At 48.2% G+C, this 20,665-nt stretch overlaps 6 protein-coding genes across 6 annotated transcripts; 3 read left to right on the top strand and 3 right to left on the bottom strand.

Moving 5' to 3' along the window:
• Nucleotides 1-100: 100 nt before the first annotated feature.
• N7520_004380 (uncharacterized protein) lies at nucleotides 101-3,002 on the top strand (the record flags this gene model as incomplete). Its single annotated transcript, XM_057138314.1, has 3 exons — nucleotides 101-401; nucleotides 484-696; nucleotides 751-3,002. 3 exons carry the CDS (start codon nucleotides 101-103, stop codon nucleotides 3,000-3,002), a joined length of 2,766 nt encoding a protein of 921 aa, XP_056996521.1.
• Nucleotides 3,003-6,013: 3,011 nt separating this feature from the next.
• Nucleotides 6,014-8,316, top strand: N7520_004379 (uncharacterized protein; the record flags this gene model as incomplete). The annotated part of the gene is made up of 3 exons (XM_057138313.1): nucleotides 6,014-6,937; nucleotides 7,001-8,218; nucleotides 8,269-8,316. The coding sequence occupies 3 exons, from the start codon at nucleotides 6,014-6,016 to the stop codon at nucleotides 8,314-8,316; spliced, it is 2,190 nt and encodes a 729-aa protein (XP_056996520.1).
• Nucleotides 8,317-10,947: 2,631 nt separating this feature from the next.
• On the bottom strand, nucleotides 10,948-11,383 carry N7520_004378 (uncharacterized protein; the record flags this gene model as incomplete). The annotated part of the gene is made up of 4 exons (XM_057138312.1): nucleotides 10,948-11,017; nucleotides 11,083-11,153; nucleotides 11,216-11,290; nucleotides 11,375-11,383. 4 exons carry the CDS (start codon nucleotides 11,381-11,383, stop codon nucleotides 10,948-10,950), a joined length of 225 nt encoding a protein of 74 aa, XP_056996519.1.
• A 374-nt stretch (nucleotides 11,384-11,757) lies between these two features.
• On the top strand, nucleotides 11,758-15,587 carry N7520_004377 (uncharacterized protein; the record flags this gene model as incomplete). Its single annotated transcript, XM_057138311.1, has 3 exons — nucleotides 11,758-11,840; nucleotides 11,903-15,312; nucleotides 15,361-15,587. The coding sequence occupies 3 exons, from the start codon at nucleotides 11,758-11,760 to the stop codon at nucleotides 15,585-15,587; spliced, it is 3,720 nt and encodes a 1,239-aa protein (XP_056996518.1).
• A 284-nt stretch (nucleotides 15,588-15,871) lies between these two features.
• N7520_004376 (uncharacterized protein) lies at nucleotides 15,872-16,208 on the bottom strand (the record flags this gene model as incomplete). Its single annotated transcript, XM_057138310.1, has 2 exons — nucleotides 15,872-15,898; nucleotides 15,996-16,208. 2 exons carry the CDS (start codon nucleotides 16,206-16,208, stop codon nucleotides 15,872-15,874), a joined length of 240 nt encoding a protein of 79 aa, XP_056996517.1.
• A 135-nt stretch (nucleotides 16,209-16,343) lies between these two features.
• N7520_004375 (glycoside hydrolase family 35 protein) lies at nucleotides 16,344-19,623 on the bottom strand (the record flags this gene model as incomplete). The annotated part of the gene is made up of 6 exons (XM_057138309.1): nucleotides 16,344-17,118; nucleotides 17,169-17,256; nucleotides 17,304-17,375; nucleotides 17,428-17,721; nucleotides 17,773-18,766; nucleotides 18,817-19,623. 6 exons carry the CDS (start codon nucleotides 19,621-19,623, stop codon nucleotides 16,344-16,346), a joined length of 3,030 nt encoding a protein of 1,009 aa, XP_056996516.1.
• Between the last annotated feature and the right edge of the window lie 1,042 nt (nucleotides 19,624-20,665).

Genomic DNA, 20,665 nt, shown 5'->3' with positions numbered 1-20,665 from the left:
ACCGGCTCTAAATCGATATCAACGATCCGGTTCCAGATAATTTTCAGTTTTAGTTACTTTTATCTTTGTTGCGCTGAAGAGCGCTGGCAGCATGGCGACCATGAAGCGACCTCCTTTGCCTTTCTCACAATCCGGGGTTGGGGTTAAGCCTCAACCACCTTCGTCATCTCCACCCACCACCAACAAACGACTTCCCGGCAGCACAAATACTAGCTCAAATAACCATTCCGCAAACCGTATGGGCAGTGTGTCAAACTCCTCAAAAGGCCCCATGAACCGAGTACGGCCCCATCTGTCGCAAAAACCTGGGGAACAGTCATCGCGCATGGGTCGGCCGATGACAAGGACAGCCGCAGGCGGGAATGAGAACCGAATTTCCAAGAGATGCCCCGAGCCATACGGTAAGACTTCGCCTGGATGCCATCATCCAATGGCTCTACAGGGTGTGCCATTACTGACCGTGACCCTGGTTACCTTTTACAGTGAAAACAACGCCCTACATCTTGAAGAAATACCGCAAATGCCCCCCATCTCTCATCGTGCATCTTCACCCCACACATTTTCGATTCGAACAACAAGATGGAAGTTTTCCTTACAACTCTGAGATGAAAATCATCATTGAGCACATTCGCGCCGGAACTATTCCACATGATTTGATTGAAGAACTTCTCCGTGCAAACGTACGGTTCTACGAAGGTAAATCTTGATAGATTAGTTGTATAGGAAGCTGTTGCTCATTTTTTTTACCAGGTTGTCTCATTGTTCGAGTGATCGACCACAAATCCGTGTCGGCGCAAACCCGAAAAACGTCCACGGCAGTACCCACCGAGAACAATACCCCATTTTCCCTACATAATTACAACGAACATATCACACCGTCGGCCTATGTTCCGTACCCGAAACAGAACCAGCTCACCGATGTGCAAAGCTCCAAAGTGGCCGAGAATTCCATTGCTGATCAAAACCAGGCGGACAAAGAGCTCAATGGCGAAATGTCCAGTGCCCAGGAACAAGGAAAGGACTCCGGGAACAAAGCCGATTCTTCCAAACCTCGAGTCTTTACAACAGTTCTTCACCCTACCGCTCGTGCATTGCAGGCGGAATTGACGTTGCTTGTTACCACACCGGACCCTAAAGCTGCACGAACATCCAACCCTCAATTGTCTCGTACTCAATCATCGTCAGTGGTGCCTCAATCGCCGGCAACTGCAGGCACTCAGGCCGACCGTAGTCACTCAGCAAAGAGACAAAAGACCCTTATTGAGCCCCGAGATCTGCCGGAATGTGAAGCACTTATTGTGAAGGCGTTAGCTCCTCCGCTTTACCTGGAGCCTGTAGATGATTTTGGAGCCGCGCAAAAATTGCTTAAGTTCATGGAAAGCCCACTCCACAGCGATCCTCCACCATCACCCAAGCGTCGCAAGAGAACTATTGCGGAGCTTGCCGCTGATGAGGCGCTCGCGGCTGAAGAAGAGAGATTCATGCTTATCATGGACGAGCGACTTGAGCCCACAGGATCTGGTGCTGCAGGTGGTGTAAAGGCCGCTGCGGCTGATGACAACGCTGGTGTATCGGCATTTGAACCACGTTTCTCTCGCTTCAAGACTCTGGAGACCATCCGGATGCAGCACGAGGAGAAGGCTAAGCACGAGCATGAAGTTAAGATGAAGTCAGAAATGGCCAAGAGGCAACAGCAGGAGCAGGAGCGGGAACGACGCCGCGCAATTGAGCAGCGGCAGGCCGAGGAGCACGCTAAAGAGGAGTCGCGGCGCCAGCTACTAGCAGCGCAGCAGGCACAGGCCCAGATTGCCGCTCAGCAGAACCGACATGTCATGGCACAGGCCAATGGTGTCAGTCAAGGGCAGCAGTCCTCTCCTGTCATACGAAATCAAACTCCACACAGCACTTCCTCGCCATTGGTTGGTAATATCATGACAACACAGGCGGTTCCAATGAGCATTAGTGCATCCCAGCAGTCTGGAAGCCCACCACGACCCCCGTCTTCCTTGCAGCATACCCATCCGACCTTGATGAGTCACCCAATGGTACCATCCAGAAGTCAACAAGGACCGAGTCGACACGGGACTCCGCAGATGACACAGGGAACGCCAGCGATGTCCCAGGCCACGCCGATAATGCGAAATGTTACTCCAACTCAGCGGATGGGTCATGGCAGTCCAAATCATTCGACAATGAACCAGACTCCAATGATGGGCCAGGCCATTTCCGGCACTCCACAGATGAATGGAATGGGTCTCACTCCCCAGCAACAAATGATGATCCAGCAGAGACAACAGCAGATTCTTGCCGCCCAGCAGCAACAGGCGCAGGGGCACATGGGTTCGAATCAATTCACGCAACAGCAACTTGCTCAAATGCAGGCCAACGCGCATGCCCAGCAGAACATCTCGCATCAACAGCAGATGTTGCAAGCTCAGAAGCAGCAGCAACAGCAACAGCAGACTCACCCGAATATGCAGAATATGACTCAGCAGAATCAGCAAGCCTACCAAGCGCAGCTCATGCGGGCTCAATTTTCTCAAATGCAGATGGTTAAAGGTGGAATACCCCAAGGTCAACAGGGCCATGGCAGCCCGCAACAAGGAATGGCACAGGGCATGACACCCCAGCAACAACAGCAGCAGCAACAGCAGCAACAACAACAACAACTGATGATGGCGGCGGCTCAAGCAAATGGTGGTCAAATCTCAACAATGCAGAATAATATGGCGGCACGATACAACCGTCTCTGCCAGCAGCGATTAATTCACTTGCGACATGAGATGTCCCAACGATTTATGCAGCAATATGGACCCCCAACACAGTATCCGCCTCAGGTCGCGCAGCAGTACACCGCGGGACTGGAGAAGAGTGCCAAATTATGGGTTCAGGATCTGATGCGGCGTGAACGTGACGCTGCCCAGCAGGCACGGGCTTCACAGCAAGCTGCGGCTATGCAGATGCAACAGCAAAACATGATGCATAATGGCATGGGTAACTGATTCTCGGTGCCATAGCAGATGACTTGTTCTCTGCTTAATGGTTGAGATATTTATGAAATCTAGGGCGTGTCCCCAAAAACGCATGTTAATTTTGATGCCTCAATCTTTGCGTGACGTTCAATTTCTGCTTTTTCTTTCTTCAATGTCTTTCTGGGGAATGTATAGGGTCCAGGCAGCGCAGATATCAAGAGGTCGGCGTTTTTCAATATTTCTGCCATGGTTTTCTCCGGTTTTCTATCTTTGACGATTTCTTTGACCATTTATTTTTTTTTTTTCATTTTTTGTCTTGTATAAGGTTACTAGGGATGCACGGGGTTTATTTTGGTGGGAGTGAACGATTCAGAGAGTCATATTTGATACCATTTTGTATAGGAGTCTATTCTCAAGGGTTTGGGTGCGATTGGGTTGGACTGGAAATAGTGGGATTTGAACAAAATGCACGCTATCACTTGAAATCTTATATGTACTAGAATAAGTACTTGTAGATACTGCTGTAAATATACATAGTAGATTCTTGTCTTTTTCTTAGCTAAATGTCAGATACCGGCGTATAAAATACCAGATCAATGACATTATGTAGAGAGCACTATGTATAGCAGATGTCTCCATTTTACAGAAACTCGAACAGTCATCGCCTTCAGCATTTGAATGTTGTGTGTCACTACCGAGGTCGTCGTCGAATCCGAACCTTCATCCCTCATTTGATGTAGTGCTACTGACCTCCTTGGATTTTCTTTACTTTTTTAGATGATCTTAAGCTCCGTACTTTTGTTTGCGAAGAGGCTATGGGATTAATTATAGGTACTTGCATATGTACATAAGTAGGTGACCCTGGAGAATTGCAATGTAGTGGCTGGCTGGATCATGCTAGCGCCTCCAGTGAAATGTTCCGTCGGAAGAAAAGCTGATCCAACCATGCTGACAGGTTTAATCAATCAGGACGCCATCGCCTTCGCTTACCTGCAAAGAGATGGGTGAGCGACTAGCACAGCCAGAAAGCTTTGGTCATTAATTTCATGGTTTACGCGGTACTCCTTTGGGATTACACCTAGACTAAAATATGTAGTAAAAGCGGCGCCAGACCGGATGGAGTAGGAGCTAATGCAGGTAAATTAAACCCGCGAGCCAATTAAAATAAACTAACATTATACCCCGTGGGCCTGCATTCCATTGCGCGGCAGGGAACCCGGATTTTTGGTGGTGCATGGGATTTTTGGTGTCGATCACGCGGGAAGAGAACGCAACGTGGGTTGGGAGGTTTCCCAGGTTAAGTGGATACTAACCTAACATTTGTAGTCAACGCTTGGAAAGAGGGGAAAGATTGGAGATAAGGAGTAATCAATATAGTGATTTGAGACATTGTGAAATTATTATACCAGCATCTACGTACATATTAGGTGGTCCGTGTTCTGGAGATAAGAATAGGATTCCTTTTCCTTATATACCTCTGCATGAGACCTGCATCTTAAGATAACGTCACGGTGCACCAGGTTCGTATATCATAGGGTAGTACGATAAAAAGAAATAAGTTGAACACGTCCCCGCCAGGTTCCAAAGTTCCAACGAACCACGTTATGACCCCTCGTACGATAGGGAAAGTGATTTCAGCCTCATATACAATGCAATGTTTCCCAAATCGAAGATGATCAGTCCGAGCTGAAACCTTTCCGTGATTCCCAGATCCTAGTTTCACTACCGTGGGGGGGGGGGGGGGGGAACCGCAAGTCGCAGGCTGTGACAACAGGATCCATGGAACCAGCTCGAGTGGAAAAAAACTCCCCGAGTTTGGTGGATATCTTGGATTAGCTAGCTTGGGAGGTCCAGGAGAACCATAACCATGGGAATCAGAATGACAGGTCGGATTTTTTAGTTCATTTTATTTACATATGTAAATGTTCAGATATAGATCATTTGGAGAGATTTGAAGAAGATACTCTAGGATTTTCATATGAAGTTCAGCACGTGCGGTGGTACGGAGGACACGGAACGTAATGTCTCGCCGAGTTAAAGTGGATTCGCTGGGGAACCCCCGATTCTGAGTTTTATGATGGATTTTATAATAGAATTATAACCTAACATCCTATGAGTACCGAGTACAAATACAGATATATCGAAATATGAAAAAATCAGATCCAAGAACATTAAAATGCCCCAGTGCCTAGAGGCAAGTTGTAATAAGGGGTCGTAGAGCTTAGTCCCATTTGAACATGTCTACAAATGTAAATAAACAATTATACCGAGAAATGATGAGATTCTAATTCTTAAGATCAATTTTCATCAATGTTCATCAATTTACATCAATTTATTACAATTTCAAGGTGGTTGGATGAAAAGATCGTAAAATACCTGAAGATGTTGATTAGTGGTTAAACCCCTCTCCGCTCTCTTGCCCCCTATCTCCTTCCAATCTCACTTCTTCCACCATTTCATCCACCTCCCGGGCGAAACGACATTCTTTGTCTTGACAAGGTTGCCATTCTAGCAGGATCTGGGGTTTTTTCTTTTCTTTTCTTTTCTTTTCTTTCTTTTTTTCTTTTTTTCTGCTCTTTTCTGCTCGCCCCGGGACCTCTTCTGACCACGTCTTTCCTTTCAACTCGCCTGGTTTTCGAGTTGCTGCATTCTGTTGCCATCTAAGCGTCTTTCTTTTGATCGGCTGTTCTCCTCTTAATCGTCACCTGTAGTTGGTATGGATTCCCCAGGCTGACGCGTTACCCATCGCTCCACCAATTTCGTTTCTATCCCCTTATCCACCCTCATTGAATTCTCTTCAATACCCTGGCGGATTCCCCTTCCAATGAATAGGGGGGAGATATACAATTTAACATCTTGAATGGACCCTAGACTGACATCTCGTGGATAGCAAATCTTCCGTTCTGACACGAACCCCCCCCCCCCCCATCCCGGATATCTTCCCCTCGATCCATTCCGAGCCGCGAGTTGCCTTGTCGAGATTCTCATCGACCTGGACACTCGTCTTGCATCATTTCAACACCCTGGCTGAGAGAAGCACTATGGCTGCGTTGGTTCAAACGATCCCGCAACAGACTGGCACGATTCCTGTGCTTCAGACGCGCCCTTCCTCCTCCTCGGGCACCTTTGCCTCCCCTTCACACCATCCCACCCGGTTTCAGAATATGTCGTGGAGCTCGCTCAATGCTGGCAATTCGGGCAGCTATCGACCAGGTCACCCGGCTGTGGCCCCATACGCTTTTGCTCCAAACCCGAGCCACCCTCCCAATGCCCAACAACAGCGACAGTCTTGGACCCCCCATCTTCGCCCCGAGCACCGCACTTACTCTGCCCCTACCGTTCACGGCTCGACTTCAATGGCCCAACCTGCCAACGCCCGAGTCGCCAATCCTGCAGCTGGTTCTGTATCAACTTCTTCCAACTCTTCTTTCAACTCCTATGTCTCCAAGGACGATAGCGCCATTCCCTCCCGCCAACCGAGACCAGATCAACCTCCCCGTCCATTGTCTACTGCCAACCTCCCTACCCCCGTTATGACCACATCCTCTCCCATCAGTTCCGCCAAGCCCTCCCCAAACCGGTACCGCCGCTCAAATCAACGCTCCCAATCTCCCGCGCCGACACCGGCGGCATCCACATCGGCTCCAGCAGCGGATGACCAGAACAACGCAGCCCCGGCTCCTCGGCCGGTCCAGCGATCGAACGGACACAACCGCTATGCGAGCGTGGATGATTCGTCTCATGCGGAACGGCCACAGTTAGAACCGGCAAAGCGGTACCGCCGGAGAAGTATGGGGAACATGGATCCAGGCTCATATCCCAACCTTCAATTGCAATTACCGATACCGCCTTCACCACATTCCGGTCCTTACGACTTTATTGCTTTTGATACGAATCAACCACGGCCACAGTCGGCCCATTCGCAGAAAGGCAGCTCGCACTCTGCGAAGTCTTCTATTTCATCGGTAGGACGCTTCGGGCCCTGTCCCTGAAACCAACCTCGGCAATGAACTGACATGACTATCTAGACACGAGAAGCGGCTACACCTGATTCCAATCCCACTGCCAAGCCGGAAGAGAAGCGAGTGAGCAAGCCCTCCCCGCTATCCCAACAAGCTTCAACGCCGAAAGCTCCGACCACCCAGCCTACTTCCAAGGCCCCGACCGCTTCATCACCGCCAGCAGATTCACCGGCGGCGAAGCGCCTCGCAGAGCTGAAGAATGACCCCAAGCGTCCTGGAAAGTCACGCCTGAGACGTGCTTTCTCCTTCGGTAGCGCATCCGAGCTTCTCAAGGCGACTTCACAGACCAAGCGCGAAGCAATCGCTGCCGAACAGGCGCGCCGAGAGGCCTTGCGAGAGGAACTGGGTGAAGAACAAGCGGCAATTGCTGAGCAGCAAGAAGCCATGGGATTAGGTGAAAGCATCTATTCTCACCAGGGTGGTTTCTTTTCTGGGTCGACAGATGCGCTTTCCATTTCGTCGACTGCTTCATCGGCTTCCATGATGCTTCGGAAAATGGGCAAAGGTATGAAGAAGTCCACTCGGTCGTTAGTGGGTTTGTTCCGCCCCAAGTCCGTTGCCAGTATCCGTTCGGTCGAGGGGTCTTCCGAGCCGATGGCCCTCCCCCAGATCTCCGTGGTCAATGTGGAGGCGGAGCGTGAGATTGTGGTCAATGCCGACCCCATGGAAATGCCCAAGGGCGGCACCGTCTTTCCCAAGGTGGAGGCTCCTGGTTCGGAAGGTCGGAGGTCCGCTTCCATTCGGGAAAGGGAAAGAGTTGTCTCGGATTCCTCCCAATCGCGTAAAAGCATCGTGGGAGGTGACCGAGAACGTGCTGAGGTTTTGGCGGCCGTTCGGAAGGGCATTCTAAAGAAGACCCATTCCGACTATGGCGTCTCCTCACCCGCCAATGCATTGAGCGGTAGTGACTCCCCGCATTCCAGTGCCCCGCCCACCCCAGATGAGTCTTCTCGACCCAGCCCTCGTCCGACGGAGCAAGTAACCATCGCCGGTGAGGACTATTTCCTCTCCGGTGGGGGTCGGTACACAAGTACTGACGCGAAGAGCGCTCCCATAACTCCTCAGTCGGTTGGCGGCCGAAACATCGTTTTCAGCCCTCGTATTCAGTTCCACGAGACCTGGCCTAGTGGCGAGTACGATCGTCGTGGAGAGATCGCGACTTGCAACCGTCTGACTCCTCTTCTGGCGCAACAAATTCGGGAGGAAATCAATAACTTCAAAATGGTTCGTCAATGTTTCTCTTCTGTATATCTTCAATGCTAATGGTTGAATAGGAGATGGAGGTTCACGAAAACTCCAAGATCTACACGCACTTCATTTGAGATCGATCAGCAACCTATTCCATGGCTTGCCTCTTGGCTAGGCCATGCGTCCTTGTCCATAGATATGCATAAACTTCGGCGACTAGGGGTTGTTTCTTATTTCCCATTTAATTTCCTTTCGTGTTATGGCGAAGACAGATGCAGATCATCATGATCTAACTCCTTGTATCTTCGTTTGCAATGCGGTCACTAATGCCGACTCTCGTTCTGGTCTCCTTTCCCGTCCCGTCCTCGGATTCGAGGACACATGTTCATCAAAACGGTGTGGCTCATTTCAAAATCTTGGTGATTTCCCTCCTGCCAACGCTTGGGCTGTTTTTCTGCGAATCTTGCCTTGGGCGTTGATCTAATGAATGTTCTCCCCTTGCCTGCAGCAGGTGCAGCGGTCCTCGTCACTGTTCGAATTTTTTTTCTCATCTTCTGTCATTTCTCATTTCTGCATGCATTCGAATCATTGTCATTGAGTATTGGGAGCGTGGGCACTGGGCTGTTCTTTCTTTTTGTTTTCTAGCACATCATTTCACGGTCATCTCCTGGCCCATATTTTTCATTATCATCAGCTCGTCAAAAATACATCGAGCCTCTGCATTTTCCACTCACTTCGCTTTTTCTTTTCTCAGTTCCTTGCGATTCACGCTGTTTGTTAGTAGCTAAGTAGGTGTTTTGCATCTACACCACCCTGTACTTGTTTGAATGGAGTTATTCATGAATTCTTTGGTCCTAGAGCTGCTTAGAGTTTCAAGGGCTTGACTGTCCTCACTGCTGCTAAATGACGTTCTGCCATGGATATGTGGAGGAAGTATAGATTGCAATATTTGAACTTTCCCCCGTCGGGCGCATATTTTCGGCCTATGTAGCCATCTTCTATCCTCCAAGGGCTCCTCATTTTCATACCAACTACTGTACTATCTCCTGTGAGTATTAGCCGTCACTTCTTACTCATATGGTTCTCCCTTGAGTATACAAATTCTTGAAATCCCTCATCTACAGAAGAGAGTAATATGGTCGCTGTCAGTTCTACCCAAGAAGCTACAGATACTGCAACGGCGGACTATCGGCAAAGCAACGCCCGGGTGTCTGGATCTGACAGAGGCATGGGTGCAGAACGAATGTTGTCTTTGACCAAAACACAGCGACTGGGGTTGATGTCACCATAAATGGAGAAACTCACACCATAGAGGCCAACAAAGAGGTGATTATTTCGTCTGGTGTTTTCAGTACACCCAACCCCCTTGACCTATCTAGAATTGGAATACCGAGAAATCAAAATGATATGGATAATCTTGGAAGACATGTTGTTGTTGATGATCGGTTTGTTAGAGAAAATCTTCCGGACCATCTAATGCCCGGTATTAGATTTATAGCCATTGATAAAGATACTACGGGAGATCCTCTCAATCATCAAGAGCTGGGAGCTATTTAGACATCTATAAATCCATAACATCACGTTGTGCAAGTCCTTTAATGCCTTATTCAGACGAAAACGGAGTCAGAAATCAGAAGGATGTCAAGGATTTGATAGATCACATCCTTTGAGGCATAAAGATCAGGACCAAGCTGTTCAAGATATCCTCAATTAGCTTCATTCTAATACCTTCCCCTGCTTCATGTTTCCTTGCTAGGGACATCCTTAGGAGACTGGTAGAGATTGGTTGGATGGGATCATCTCTCTAGCAACTGTCAGCTTAGCCGGCAGGCTTGGTAGCATACTCAGATGTAAAAATGGAAGAATAAAAAAGATACTGCTGCAGCGCAAGTAAATTCATATAAATTAGCACACTATTCAAATGTTTGGACATCATTATTATGTAGGATGAAGCGATGAACATCGTTTCCAAGGTTGAAGTATCCCTGGCTGTTCACTTTTCTATAAATCAACCTGCGCATCCTGCATTTTACCTATATCCAGTTCACATGTGCAAAGATTAATTCATTGATTATTCTTATGGTTCACCATCACCTGGGAATATGAGGCACTAAGTATAGCTTTGTACCGAGGTCCAGAACAACTGGATGCATCAGTGCCATGGGTCCGAGATCTACCCCCAGGACCCACATCCACAGAGCCGCAAGGAGAGTGGAAGAACAAGGTTAAAATAAACATTCAAAAATGTAAAGTCTATAAACTCACGATAGAACTGAGAGGCTTTGATTGTGCCTTTAACTTAATTGGGCTCAAAGTTCAAACCAAGGTTCCAAGGTTCCAAGGTTAGACCCGGGTCTGGTTTGTGCAGCACTACGTTCATCCAATGGAATTTTTCATGGTATATAAAGAGATTCAGATTTTATGCATGTAAGCTGAATGATGAAACAGAGGATCCATCAGGACCCCCATCATTCGGCGTATACAGCGCATAGTGGGTATTAGTATGAAATACTGTAGAAGAATAGTGAGCAAAGAACCAGCTGGATAGGATCAAATGTATCAGTTGAGTAAGATTCATCACAGGACACAACTCATGCTTGTACCTCCAACGACCTCGCTACGTCTACTACGCCTGCGCAGTTGTCGACACTGAGTTGCTCCCAAGCCAGGCTTGTTGAATATTCAATCCATCAAAACTCCTTCATTCATGCCAATTGCGTAACACCGTAAGCATATCAGATTGTGGGGTGATCCCTTGTGGCTTCCTATACGGAAACACCGGGGAAACAGTCGGCCAGACCCTTGCTGTGCTTGTTGGAGGCATGCTCGAGGAGACTATAATGCAATTAATATTAGTAATTGTCGAACCACACAAGCCAACAGGAATGGACTTCACGCACGCAGGCGCCTTAGTGGTCTGAAGGAAGGTCTGTCTGCAGGTTTGGCATTGGATGTTCATGGCTTGCTCGTTCTGAAGTCATTCGAAGGTCAGCGTGGGGTAGGACAGGCATCTTGATACTATCGCAAACTTACAGCCTTCTTTTGAGACTTAGGAGCGCCCTTGGCATCCTTCGCGTTGCGCTCGCGCTTCATGTTGGCCTTGGCACCCTGGAAGTAGATCATCAGCTTTCCGCAGCGGACGGGTGGAGCGTAGGAGGGGCTTGCGGTATCCGCAAGGCGCGGTTATCTTACGTTACCCATTGTGAATAGATATCGAAATCCGGGACAGGGAGAGGATTATAGGATGAGGTATGAAAGGAGGACGAAGAGTAATCGGAGAAGGAGGGGGAACGGAGAAGAGAAAAAGAAAAATAAAAAATAGAAAAAAAGATTATGTTATCAGTGGAACCAATGGCCTTATCGAGTGTTTATGCGTGGGATGTCACATGATCCCAACCAATCATGTTGTAAGGTGTGAATTTCCCCAAATCGAGAATGATCCACCATTGGACCTCCCCCCCCCCCCGATCGATCTCGATTTTGAATCTTCCTAGAATTTTCTGGGCTTTGGTCCATTCATCATCCAATGTTATTTACAGTCCTCACCCATTCGTGGGAGTTAGGATACTGCAAACATGGCACATCCAAGATCTCGAACACCGCGTCAGCATCAGCATCCTGGTAGCTTTGGGACATACAGGGAGCGAGAGTTCTTTAGGTATATCACCAACTTTGTCAGGATCATCAAAGACTGACTGGCCACCTATGATACTAAAATAGATACCTACCTCCGTACCATCTCCAAACCCATCCTATACCTCATATCGATCGGGACACTCCATCTACGTTTGCCGCTCGATCTTCGTGGGACCCCGCTCTGACCTCCTTCGCCCAGTTGGGCACTTTACGCCTGCACGCCAAACGAACGTTGATTTCACTATTTGGTCGAAACGAGCAGGTTGTTCTCGCCGAGGCTACTCAGACACTGAAAATTCAGGATGATGACAGCGAAGATGCTCGCCAGGGATTGTGGATTGGATGCTGCACCATGTCCTACGAGCGTAGCCTCTGCAAATTCTTGATGAATAATTCGCAGGCTATTGAGAAACCTCAACCGCTTGTTGTGACCAACATGACCCTACATGAAGATTTCAAGAACCACCCGGATGTGACGAATGATCCTCATATACGCTTCATGGCATGCAGCCCGATTATCAGTCCCAAAGGAATTGTGATTGGCGCTTACACAGTTTTGGACGATAAACCGCACGAACCTTTGGATGCCAACTCTATAAAATTCCTGAACGATATCGCACACACGGTTATGGATCACTTGGTCGCGAAGCGGTCTCTACATGAACATCTTCGAGGTGAGCGCATGATAGTTGGATTGGGAAGTTTTCTGGAGGGCAAAGGTTCTTTGCGTAATTCTTGGATCAACGCGAATGAGAGTATTCTGACGCCGTCCCCGGGCGAAGACACTGAGATGGAGGGCCATGTCAATCAACAGCAGCAGCAGAAACAAATTTCCGAACATGCAACCCCGATCGCGAGATACAACGATGGCCAAGGCTTTCGACCGTTCCGCCCACAGAATTTTAACACCAAAAAGGCCGGGAAAACCCCAACTCAAATAAACCAGGAGAGGGAAATGGCCACTCCAGATGCCAACGCAAGAGACTACTTCTATGCTCGGCCCCGGAATAGACGTGCATCTCATACGACTACGCACAGGGATCCGCTCAAGAAGCCCCCGAGGGATAGCTATGCTTCCAAAGTAAAGGAAACATTTTCCCGTGCGGCCAATATCATTCGCGAGAGTATCGAGGTTGAAGCTGTCGTTTTCTTCGACGCCAACTTCGGCTCTCGAGACGCGTTGGTCAATACATCCACTTTCGATTCAGAGAGTGGCGGGAGCAGTATGGAGAGTAACTCCTCAAGTGAGGAGGAAGCCAAGCGGCGTGGAACCCCCACGCAGCAAGATATATCCAGCGAACCGCAAATAGAGCATTGCGGAACATCCACAAAGAACCCATGCAAGCTGCTCGGATTCGCAACTTCAGACGCTGCCAGCGTAAGCATGGACTATATGTTCGACAAAAAAGTTGCCATATCCGAGAACTTTCTCGGGCAGCTTTCGCGTCGATACCCTCGGGGCAAAATCTTCAATTTTGGCGAAGATGGAAGATTATCTTCCAGTGAAACCAGTGACCGTGGCACTTCATCCAGTGGTGGCAAGAAATTTAAGAGAACTAGGAGGGCATTCATACGGCAGGATGCTGTGACACTCTTGCAGCTTGCTCCCGCTGCCCGAAGCATTGTTTTCTCGCCATTGTGGGATTCTCACAAAGGGAGATGGTATTCTGGTTGTCTGACGTGGACGAGAGCTCCTCATCGTGTTCTAACCTCCCAGGATGAGTTAGCTTTCTTATTCGCGGTTGGGCATAGTGTCATGGCGGAAGTTCATCGACTCGGCGCTGTTTTGATAGAGCGAGCGAAGTCGGATTTGTTGGCCGGAATCAGTCATGAACTTCGCTCGCCCCTTCATGGGATCTTTGGAACTGTCGATATCTTGAATGATACCGTCATGGATGTCCTACAGCGTGGATTGGTACATACGATATCATCTTGTGCCTTCACACTCCTTGGCTCCATAGACCAACTTCTTGAATATGCTAGCATCAACGATGTTCGTGCAAGACCTAGCAAATTTGAAGCCCAAACTGCCCCCAATGCTGTTGCTCGACAGAGTTCACCGCTCGATAAGGATTCTATTGTTCAACTGGATGCTGTTGTGGAAGATGCAATTGAAACGGTCTTTGCAGGCTATTCTTTTTTCAAGAGTCCGAATAGCCCGTTATGGACTGCTGCCCACACGCAGAATCCCTTCGGCTTCAAGGGTGGAGTTAAAGTCATTCTTGACATTGACAGTGCCCAAAACCTGAAATTTGCAACCCGCCCCGGAGCATGGCATGTGATTTTGACGAACTTCTTCGGAAATGCCTTGAAGTTCACTGATGAAGGCTTCATTTATGTTTCTTTAAAGGCTATTCCAATGAAGTTTAAGTCCGATGGCCAAGCCACGCAATCAAAGGTCACATTGTGCATCAAGGACACTGGGTGCGGCATGGAAGAAGAATTCCTCAGGAGCGAATTGTTTACCGCCTTTTCTAAAGAAGACAGATTGTCACCAGGTAATGGTTTAGGGATCAACATCGTGAACCGGATCGTATCATCTCTCGGTGGCGAGATCGAGATCAGCTCTCAGAAAGGCGTCGGTACGGAGGTTGTGACAACAGTGACCCTTGACCATATTCCAGAACGGACGTCTCACCGCAGTTTGAATGATGTCCCGTTTCCTTTGTCCACGAGGAATCTCGTGAAGCAGAAAACTATCGGGATTTTGCTCCACACATCCTCCGATGGGGATGCGGCCTTGCTGTCATCCATACACAAGTTATGCCAAAACTGGTTCCAAATGAAAGTCGAATTGGTTGAGCCATCGAGCATGAATGTTAGCCAATACGACTTCTATATTTCCCTCCATCAATCTTCGGCTGCAGGGATTCATGAGATGCTACCAATTCGCCCTCGGTCCAACAAGCAATTGCCCCCGCCTGTCATCATCATCTGCTCCTCTCCAAGGATTGCGCACACCTTGGCATCCCAGGATCGAAGGGAACCCGGGGTCTTCGAGTTCATCAGCCAGCCATGTGGACCTCACAAATTGGCAAAAACATTGGAAAGTTGCCTTCAACGCCAGCAGCTACGCCGTGACTCACTACTCGGCAAGCGAAGAGGATCTTCAGTCTCACAGCCCGAGGATCTCGATCATCATTTGAACGGACGATCAAAGAGGGATTCAATCCCAATACGCAATGCAGACCCGATTCCACCCCTGGGGCCGCTACAAATGCCCAGCGAAGCCTTCGCCGAGCCTCTCGTGACACCTGTTTTGTCTGTACCTGCAGGTATGGACTTGGACTTTCAACCTGAAGATTATCTGGCAGTCCACCCACAAGTCATCCTCCCCAGAACCATCCTCCTCGCGGATGACAATGAGATCAATCTCAAGATTCTGGTAGCGTTTATGAATAAGCTAGGGTACAATTATTGCATCGCACACAATGGACAAGAAGCCCTTGACACCTTCAGAAAGAATGCACGCAACATTGAAATCATTCTCATGGGTAGGCTAAGTCCTCCAATTCAATGGTGATGATCTAACTTTATTTCAGATATCTCAATGCCCATCATGGATGGCATCGAAGCCACCCGGCGCATCCGTGAATTTGAAAAGACTCTTGAGGATAAGCAACGCACCATGATTCTAGCCTTGACTGGCGTTGCGCAAGCCGAAACGGAACGAGATGCCATTGGGTCTGGTATGGATGCATTTCTGACCAAACCTGCACGATTGAATGCTCTACGACCAATAATTAAGGACAGAATGCCTCAGACATGATCTTACAGCACACGAATTTTGAAGATTAGCGCTTGGATTGGAAGTACATATTTACATTGACAATTTCAATTCTGTATTTGTAACGCAACTGATGTTAGGAACGAATCTTACAGTGACAGGGACATAATATTTCCGCCAAAAACCTCTATATCACTTTACCCAACCCGGACCTTTGGTACTTTGAATATCTCTCACTCAACCTCCTACGTTGTTACATATGCCTGTTAAATTGCACCATGTTGCTCTGTTCACTACTGTATTTCTGCTTCCTTTGTATTAAAATCTCAATCATTACGGTTCGTTCCAGAGTGCTATACCAGCCGTTGGGTGTGAATGTAAGTTATGATACCCACTCATTTTGGTAAGTGCAAGGTCAAACTCGACCGCTGATATAATGCTAGCACTTACCCAGTTCTCACCATGTCTGCCAATTACATTACTAGCTGCTCGACCATTGCGGCGGTTACCATTCTTCGATTCATTCTTGTTCGTGCTAACAGGAAACTTGAGATCGTGGGGACGAGGTTGAGCGCTCCGTCGTCGGTACGGCTGGATGGACAAAGTGGTTTCCGCTACTTGTTTTGATTGCAAGCTTGATTGAGATTGGAAGACGTCACACATTGTGATTTCAATGAATTGACTTTATCTACACATTTCAACCGGTTCATTTCACGAAACCAGCGAATCAAACATCTCCCCCTCCAAAGTTGAAAAGCTAGGTAGAATTCAAATTGAATTCTGCCATTCCCACCTATCTTAGGCATAATTGAGCCTTTCCTTTGTCCAAGAAGGCCGCAGACTGACATCATCAATCTCACTCGTATCCAACGAGCTACCGGCCACGTAATTCACCTTCCAGTCCACCGAGATACTAGCCCCCTCTTCCGTCTGTGCCCAAACAGCCACAGAAATGGTGTTCTCACCACTATAATTCAAAATGCCAAGTGGAACAGGGAATTCCACCTGATTTCCAATATACGGATTGAACCGCCCGTACTGGTAGCCGTTCACAAATAGCTGCGATCGGTACGTAATCGCCGAGCCAGATGGAGTACCCAAGACGAACGAGATGGAGATATCATGTTCAGATGGGAGATCTAGAGAGACCACAGTACGGAAGAATCGAACTGTTGCACCTTCAAAACTCAGGCTTGAGCTGTCACTAACGCTCGACCAGGTCGAATCATCAAATCCTGGGAGATGCCAGCCCACTCTCTCGCCGTACAGACCGTCTTCATTGTAAGCACCGCGAACCGGGTCGAGGTTGGATTCGCCGCCTGCGGTTCCGGCGATACGCCAGTGAGTGAAGCCTGTCGAGGAGCCAATGAGGTTGGCGTCAAGGATACCACGGGGATTCAACGCCCCGGAAGTCTCATCATGGCCTGTATCATCGTGAACGACTAGTAGAACGTTGGGTTTGCTGGTGCTGAGAGTTGCGTTGGAGAATGAGAGGGTGAGATTGGCTTGTTCGCCTGTTGCGTCGCCAAAGTAGGATCCCAGTAAATCGCCATTCAACCAAGCCGACCAGCCGCTGTATTTAATGTAAGTTTTAAATTTTGGTGTAATATATGGGCAACTTACAAGGCCAATCCTCCTTGGACGTTCAGGTTGACACCGGTCGCACTGCCGTTGAAATATCCGCGCCAGAGACGAATACCGTTGTGGAAACCTGATATTATTAGAAATATTATCACCGTGAAGTAAAGTACTACATACCATATTCGTCCGCATACAGAACTGGAAGAGTAGTGGGTGTTCTAGGATTCCAAGTAGTCATATGATCGGCAGCTAGTAATTGTCAGCTCCAACGCATCGACTAGTGGAGTAGACTTAAACTTACCAACCCATGCGGCCCCGGAATCATCGTAATCATTCAGACGCTCTGGCAAGCTGTCCTTTGACTTCCACGAGGTGAGCTCTGGCAGTGTAATGGACTTTGGTGCAGAGATCGAGCCCTTCAAACTGCCGTATGCTGTCCGGCTCGCCTTAATAGCCTTCCCATTCCAGGTGATAGATTCCACAGCCTTGGGGGCAAAGACTTCAATTGTCGTGGAGTTGACAATATCACCCGTCACTGCAAGCTTCGACTTTGAGATACTGGCCCCGCGAACGAGATAGGGGCCTTGCACGAGAACTATCGATACGTTAGCAACATGCTAAGACTATGGAGATAGAGAATTCATACCACTCTCTGTTTCCGGAGCAAATGGATCATTCGTAAGAGCAGGGGCCCAGAACTTGTAAGCATAAGTCCGATCGAGTAAAATGACCCGGAGGCCGTCAATCTCCAAGACGCTCATGCCATACGACTGCGTGAAAGTAGCCGTCAATCCACCATTTTCCTTGATGAATTTCACGTTCGAGCATCCTTGGCATGACTTGATAATTCCTTTCTTTGCTCCCTTGATGTTAAATTCTCCATTCTCTCCAGTGGGTACCCAAAGAGCCAAGACCGGAACATCGTCTAAAACCGTGTAGGTTAATACTTCCGCAGTCGAGTAGAGTAACGTCTTGGATCCAAAAGTAAAATCAGTGACCACAATCTTGGACTGGTGCCCGTTCAGACGAACAACACCTCCATGCTTGGGAATAGTCAAATTCCCAGCAGAGGTGTCGACCTTGAGATGGAATGCCTCATTCGTAGAAGTGGACGTGTTGGCGTGGAAAGTGGCATAAAATCCAGCATTGGTATCTGGGTTGCGTAGTTCATATGCGCGGACTTCAGTGTTGTCAGTATACTGTGTCCCATTACCGATCAAATCAGTCTTGGTGAGATCCTTTGCAGTACGTGTAAACAGAGCCAGCAGCTTTGTCTCATAGTACTTGGATGAAATGGATCGGTCCTCGGAAATGGGCGCCGAGTAGTCATAGCTGGTTGCCGTCACAGGCGTAGCGATGGCTCCCCAGTTCGTTCCGCCGAAGAGCATGTACAAACTCATCGCTGTCACTCGCTGGCCGATGTTCCATCGATAGAACAGATTGGCGAAATCAGCGTCCGAGTTTTCGGCGCACCCTCCCTCTGGTCCACCCCAGGGATTGTAAGAGCCTCCTTGGAATTCAGGCATGAACGCAGGGAGTGTTGGTTGGTAGTCTTGGAAATAGTCGTAGTAGTCCACAACCTGGAATGCCACATATTCGCCATTGGTCGAGGTACATTGACTGAGATCGCACGTCCAGCACTAATTGTCATCAGTTCCAAGTTCATTGGCTCAATGGGGGATAGCCTTACAGATGGATATGAGTCCACGCCAGCGATATCAACGTTGCCCTCTCCGGTAATATAGTCAGTTCCCCAGGAGAGGGAGTTCATGTTGGGATCATTTGCCGTCAATGGAATGGTAATCCCACTGTCGCGCGCATTGGCTTCGAGTAACTCCATGTAGGCAATTGCAGTGTTATTGGGTATCTTTTCGGATGTTGATATCCACTGGTCGCCGTACTCGTTTTCGATCTGGTAGCCGATAGCCATGTGCCCATCGGTGACTTGGTACTGACTGGTAATCTTGGCCATCTCCGTCATGTAGGGTGTCCAGGCCTTAGTATACCGGGTGTCATTGTTTCGAAGGCTTCCATATTCACCCGTGGTGAGCCACAACGGGAATCCACCCGCCGTCGTTTCAGCATTGATATACGGCCCCGGGCGGACAAGAACATACAATCCCAGTTCCTTGGCAAGTTCAAAGATTGGTCTGATGTCGTGAGCGCCCGTGGTGAAATCCAGGGTCTGGTTGTTGGGTGCGTGGTATGCCCAATTGGAATAGAAGGAAAACGCGGTAAAGCCTGCAGCTTTGATCTTCTCCAGAATATCCCGCCACAGACCAGGAACTGGGATGCGCCAGTAGTGGAATTCACCAGAGAACACAAAGATTCTCTGACTGTCGATCTGGAAGCTATAGTGATCCCATTCGACAACTTTGTTCAGTCCATTGTCATGAAGCGGCCATTGCGTAGCTTCTGAGCTTTTGGCAGTAGAAGATAGAGGTAGAAAGACGCTTGCAATCCATAGACCATACAGTATCTTCCCTACACCAACCATCTTGTAAAGATTCCACAAGTAAGATGAGGTTGACAACTGCAGCATACATGTTGGAATCGACTTTCTTATATCCCACCGGGTAACCATGAATATTTGATCAATCTGGGTATAATCCCGTGTATGTGGAGCCACTATAATCGCATCTAGTCTAGTAAGAAGTCTGGGTAATCTATAAGCGTTTAACCGAAGCTCCGCACTTCATCTCCCCCGCATGGCGTGGTATCCGCGCCGAGGTTTTTCCTCCATTTAGATTTCTCGCTAGATTCTGTTTAATAAATTTGATATTTGATATGGGGTGGTGGCAAGTATAGATGGATTTTACTGGCTCGCTTCGGTATAATAGCCTCAGAACGTTGCGCACTTTGATAAATTGCAAGTAAGCAGAAGCTGCGCCTTGGGAGGCATAGGTACCTACTCCGGGAGATTGAGTAAGCTAGAGTTATTTGATTTCTGAAATAAACAGAATTCTCTTAATATAGGGAAGGTATGTCACCTTGACACTTGATTGAAGTCGGCTGGACACTTGCTATACCTAATTAGGAAGTGTTTTCGTCCCAGTTTTTCAAAGTGTCCAGGTGAGGTTTTGCGCTAACAGCTGTGATTACCGATAACTTACGCCTTTAATTACAAATATTACACATAAAAAAAACTTGTATATCCGCTATTCGAACCCGCTATGCAAAATCATATCGCTAGAGTTTCGAAGTTGCATAGAAATCTTTCGAACATCGATATCTACACCAAAAAAGCGTTGTCTTTGCTCAAAGGACGGGAGCATTCCAGTATCAAGATTTTCGTTGCTATGATATTCATGTTGACTTCACCGGTTCTTTGCCCGCTATCCAACGCAGGATCATCCATCCTGATCTTTCGACCCACAAAGCCTAGCTTGACTAATGCACTTCCTCCGAATGCACCGCATACTTGCGACGAGTCTGAGTGAAATATAGAAACGTTCATGAGTCCACGGTGTCGAACCTTCGGACGTCGGTTCTTTCATATCGTCTTTATCCACGCGAAGAACTCCGAAAACACTAATACA

The sequence above is a fragment of the Penicillium odoratum genome (assembly GCF_028828045.1).
Source record: "Penicillium odoratum strain IBT 22623 chromosome Unknown utg000004l_segment0_segment0, whole genome shotgun sequence".
Taxonomy (NCBI): domain Eukaryota; kingdom Fungi; phylum Ascomycota; class Eurotiomycetes; order Eurotiales; family Aspergillaceae; genus Penicillium; species Penicillium odoratum.
This window is presented reverse-complemented; position numbering and strand designations above follow the sequence as displayed.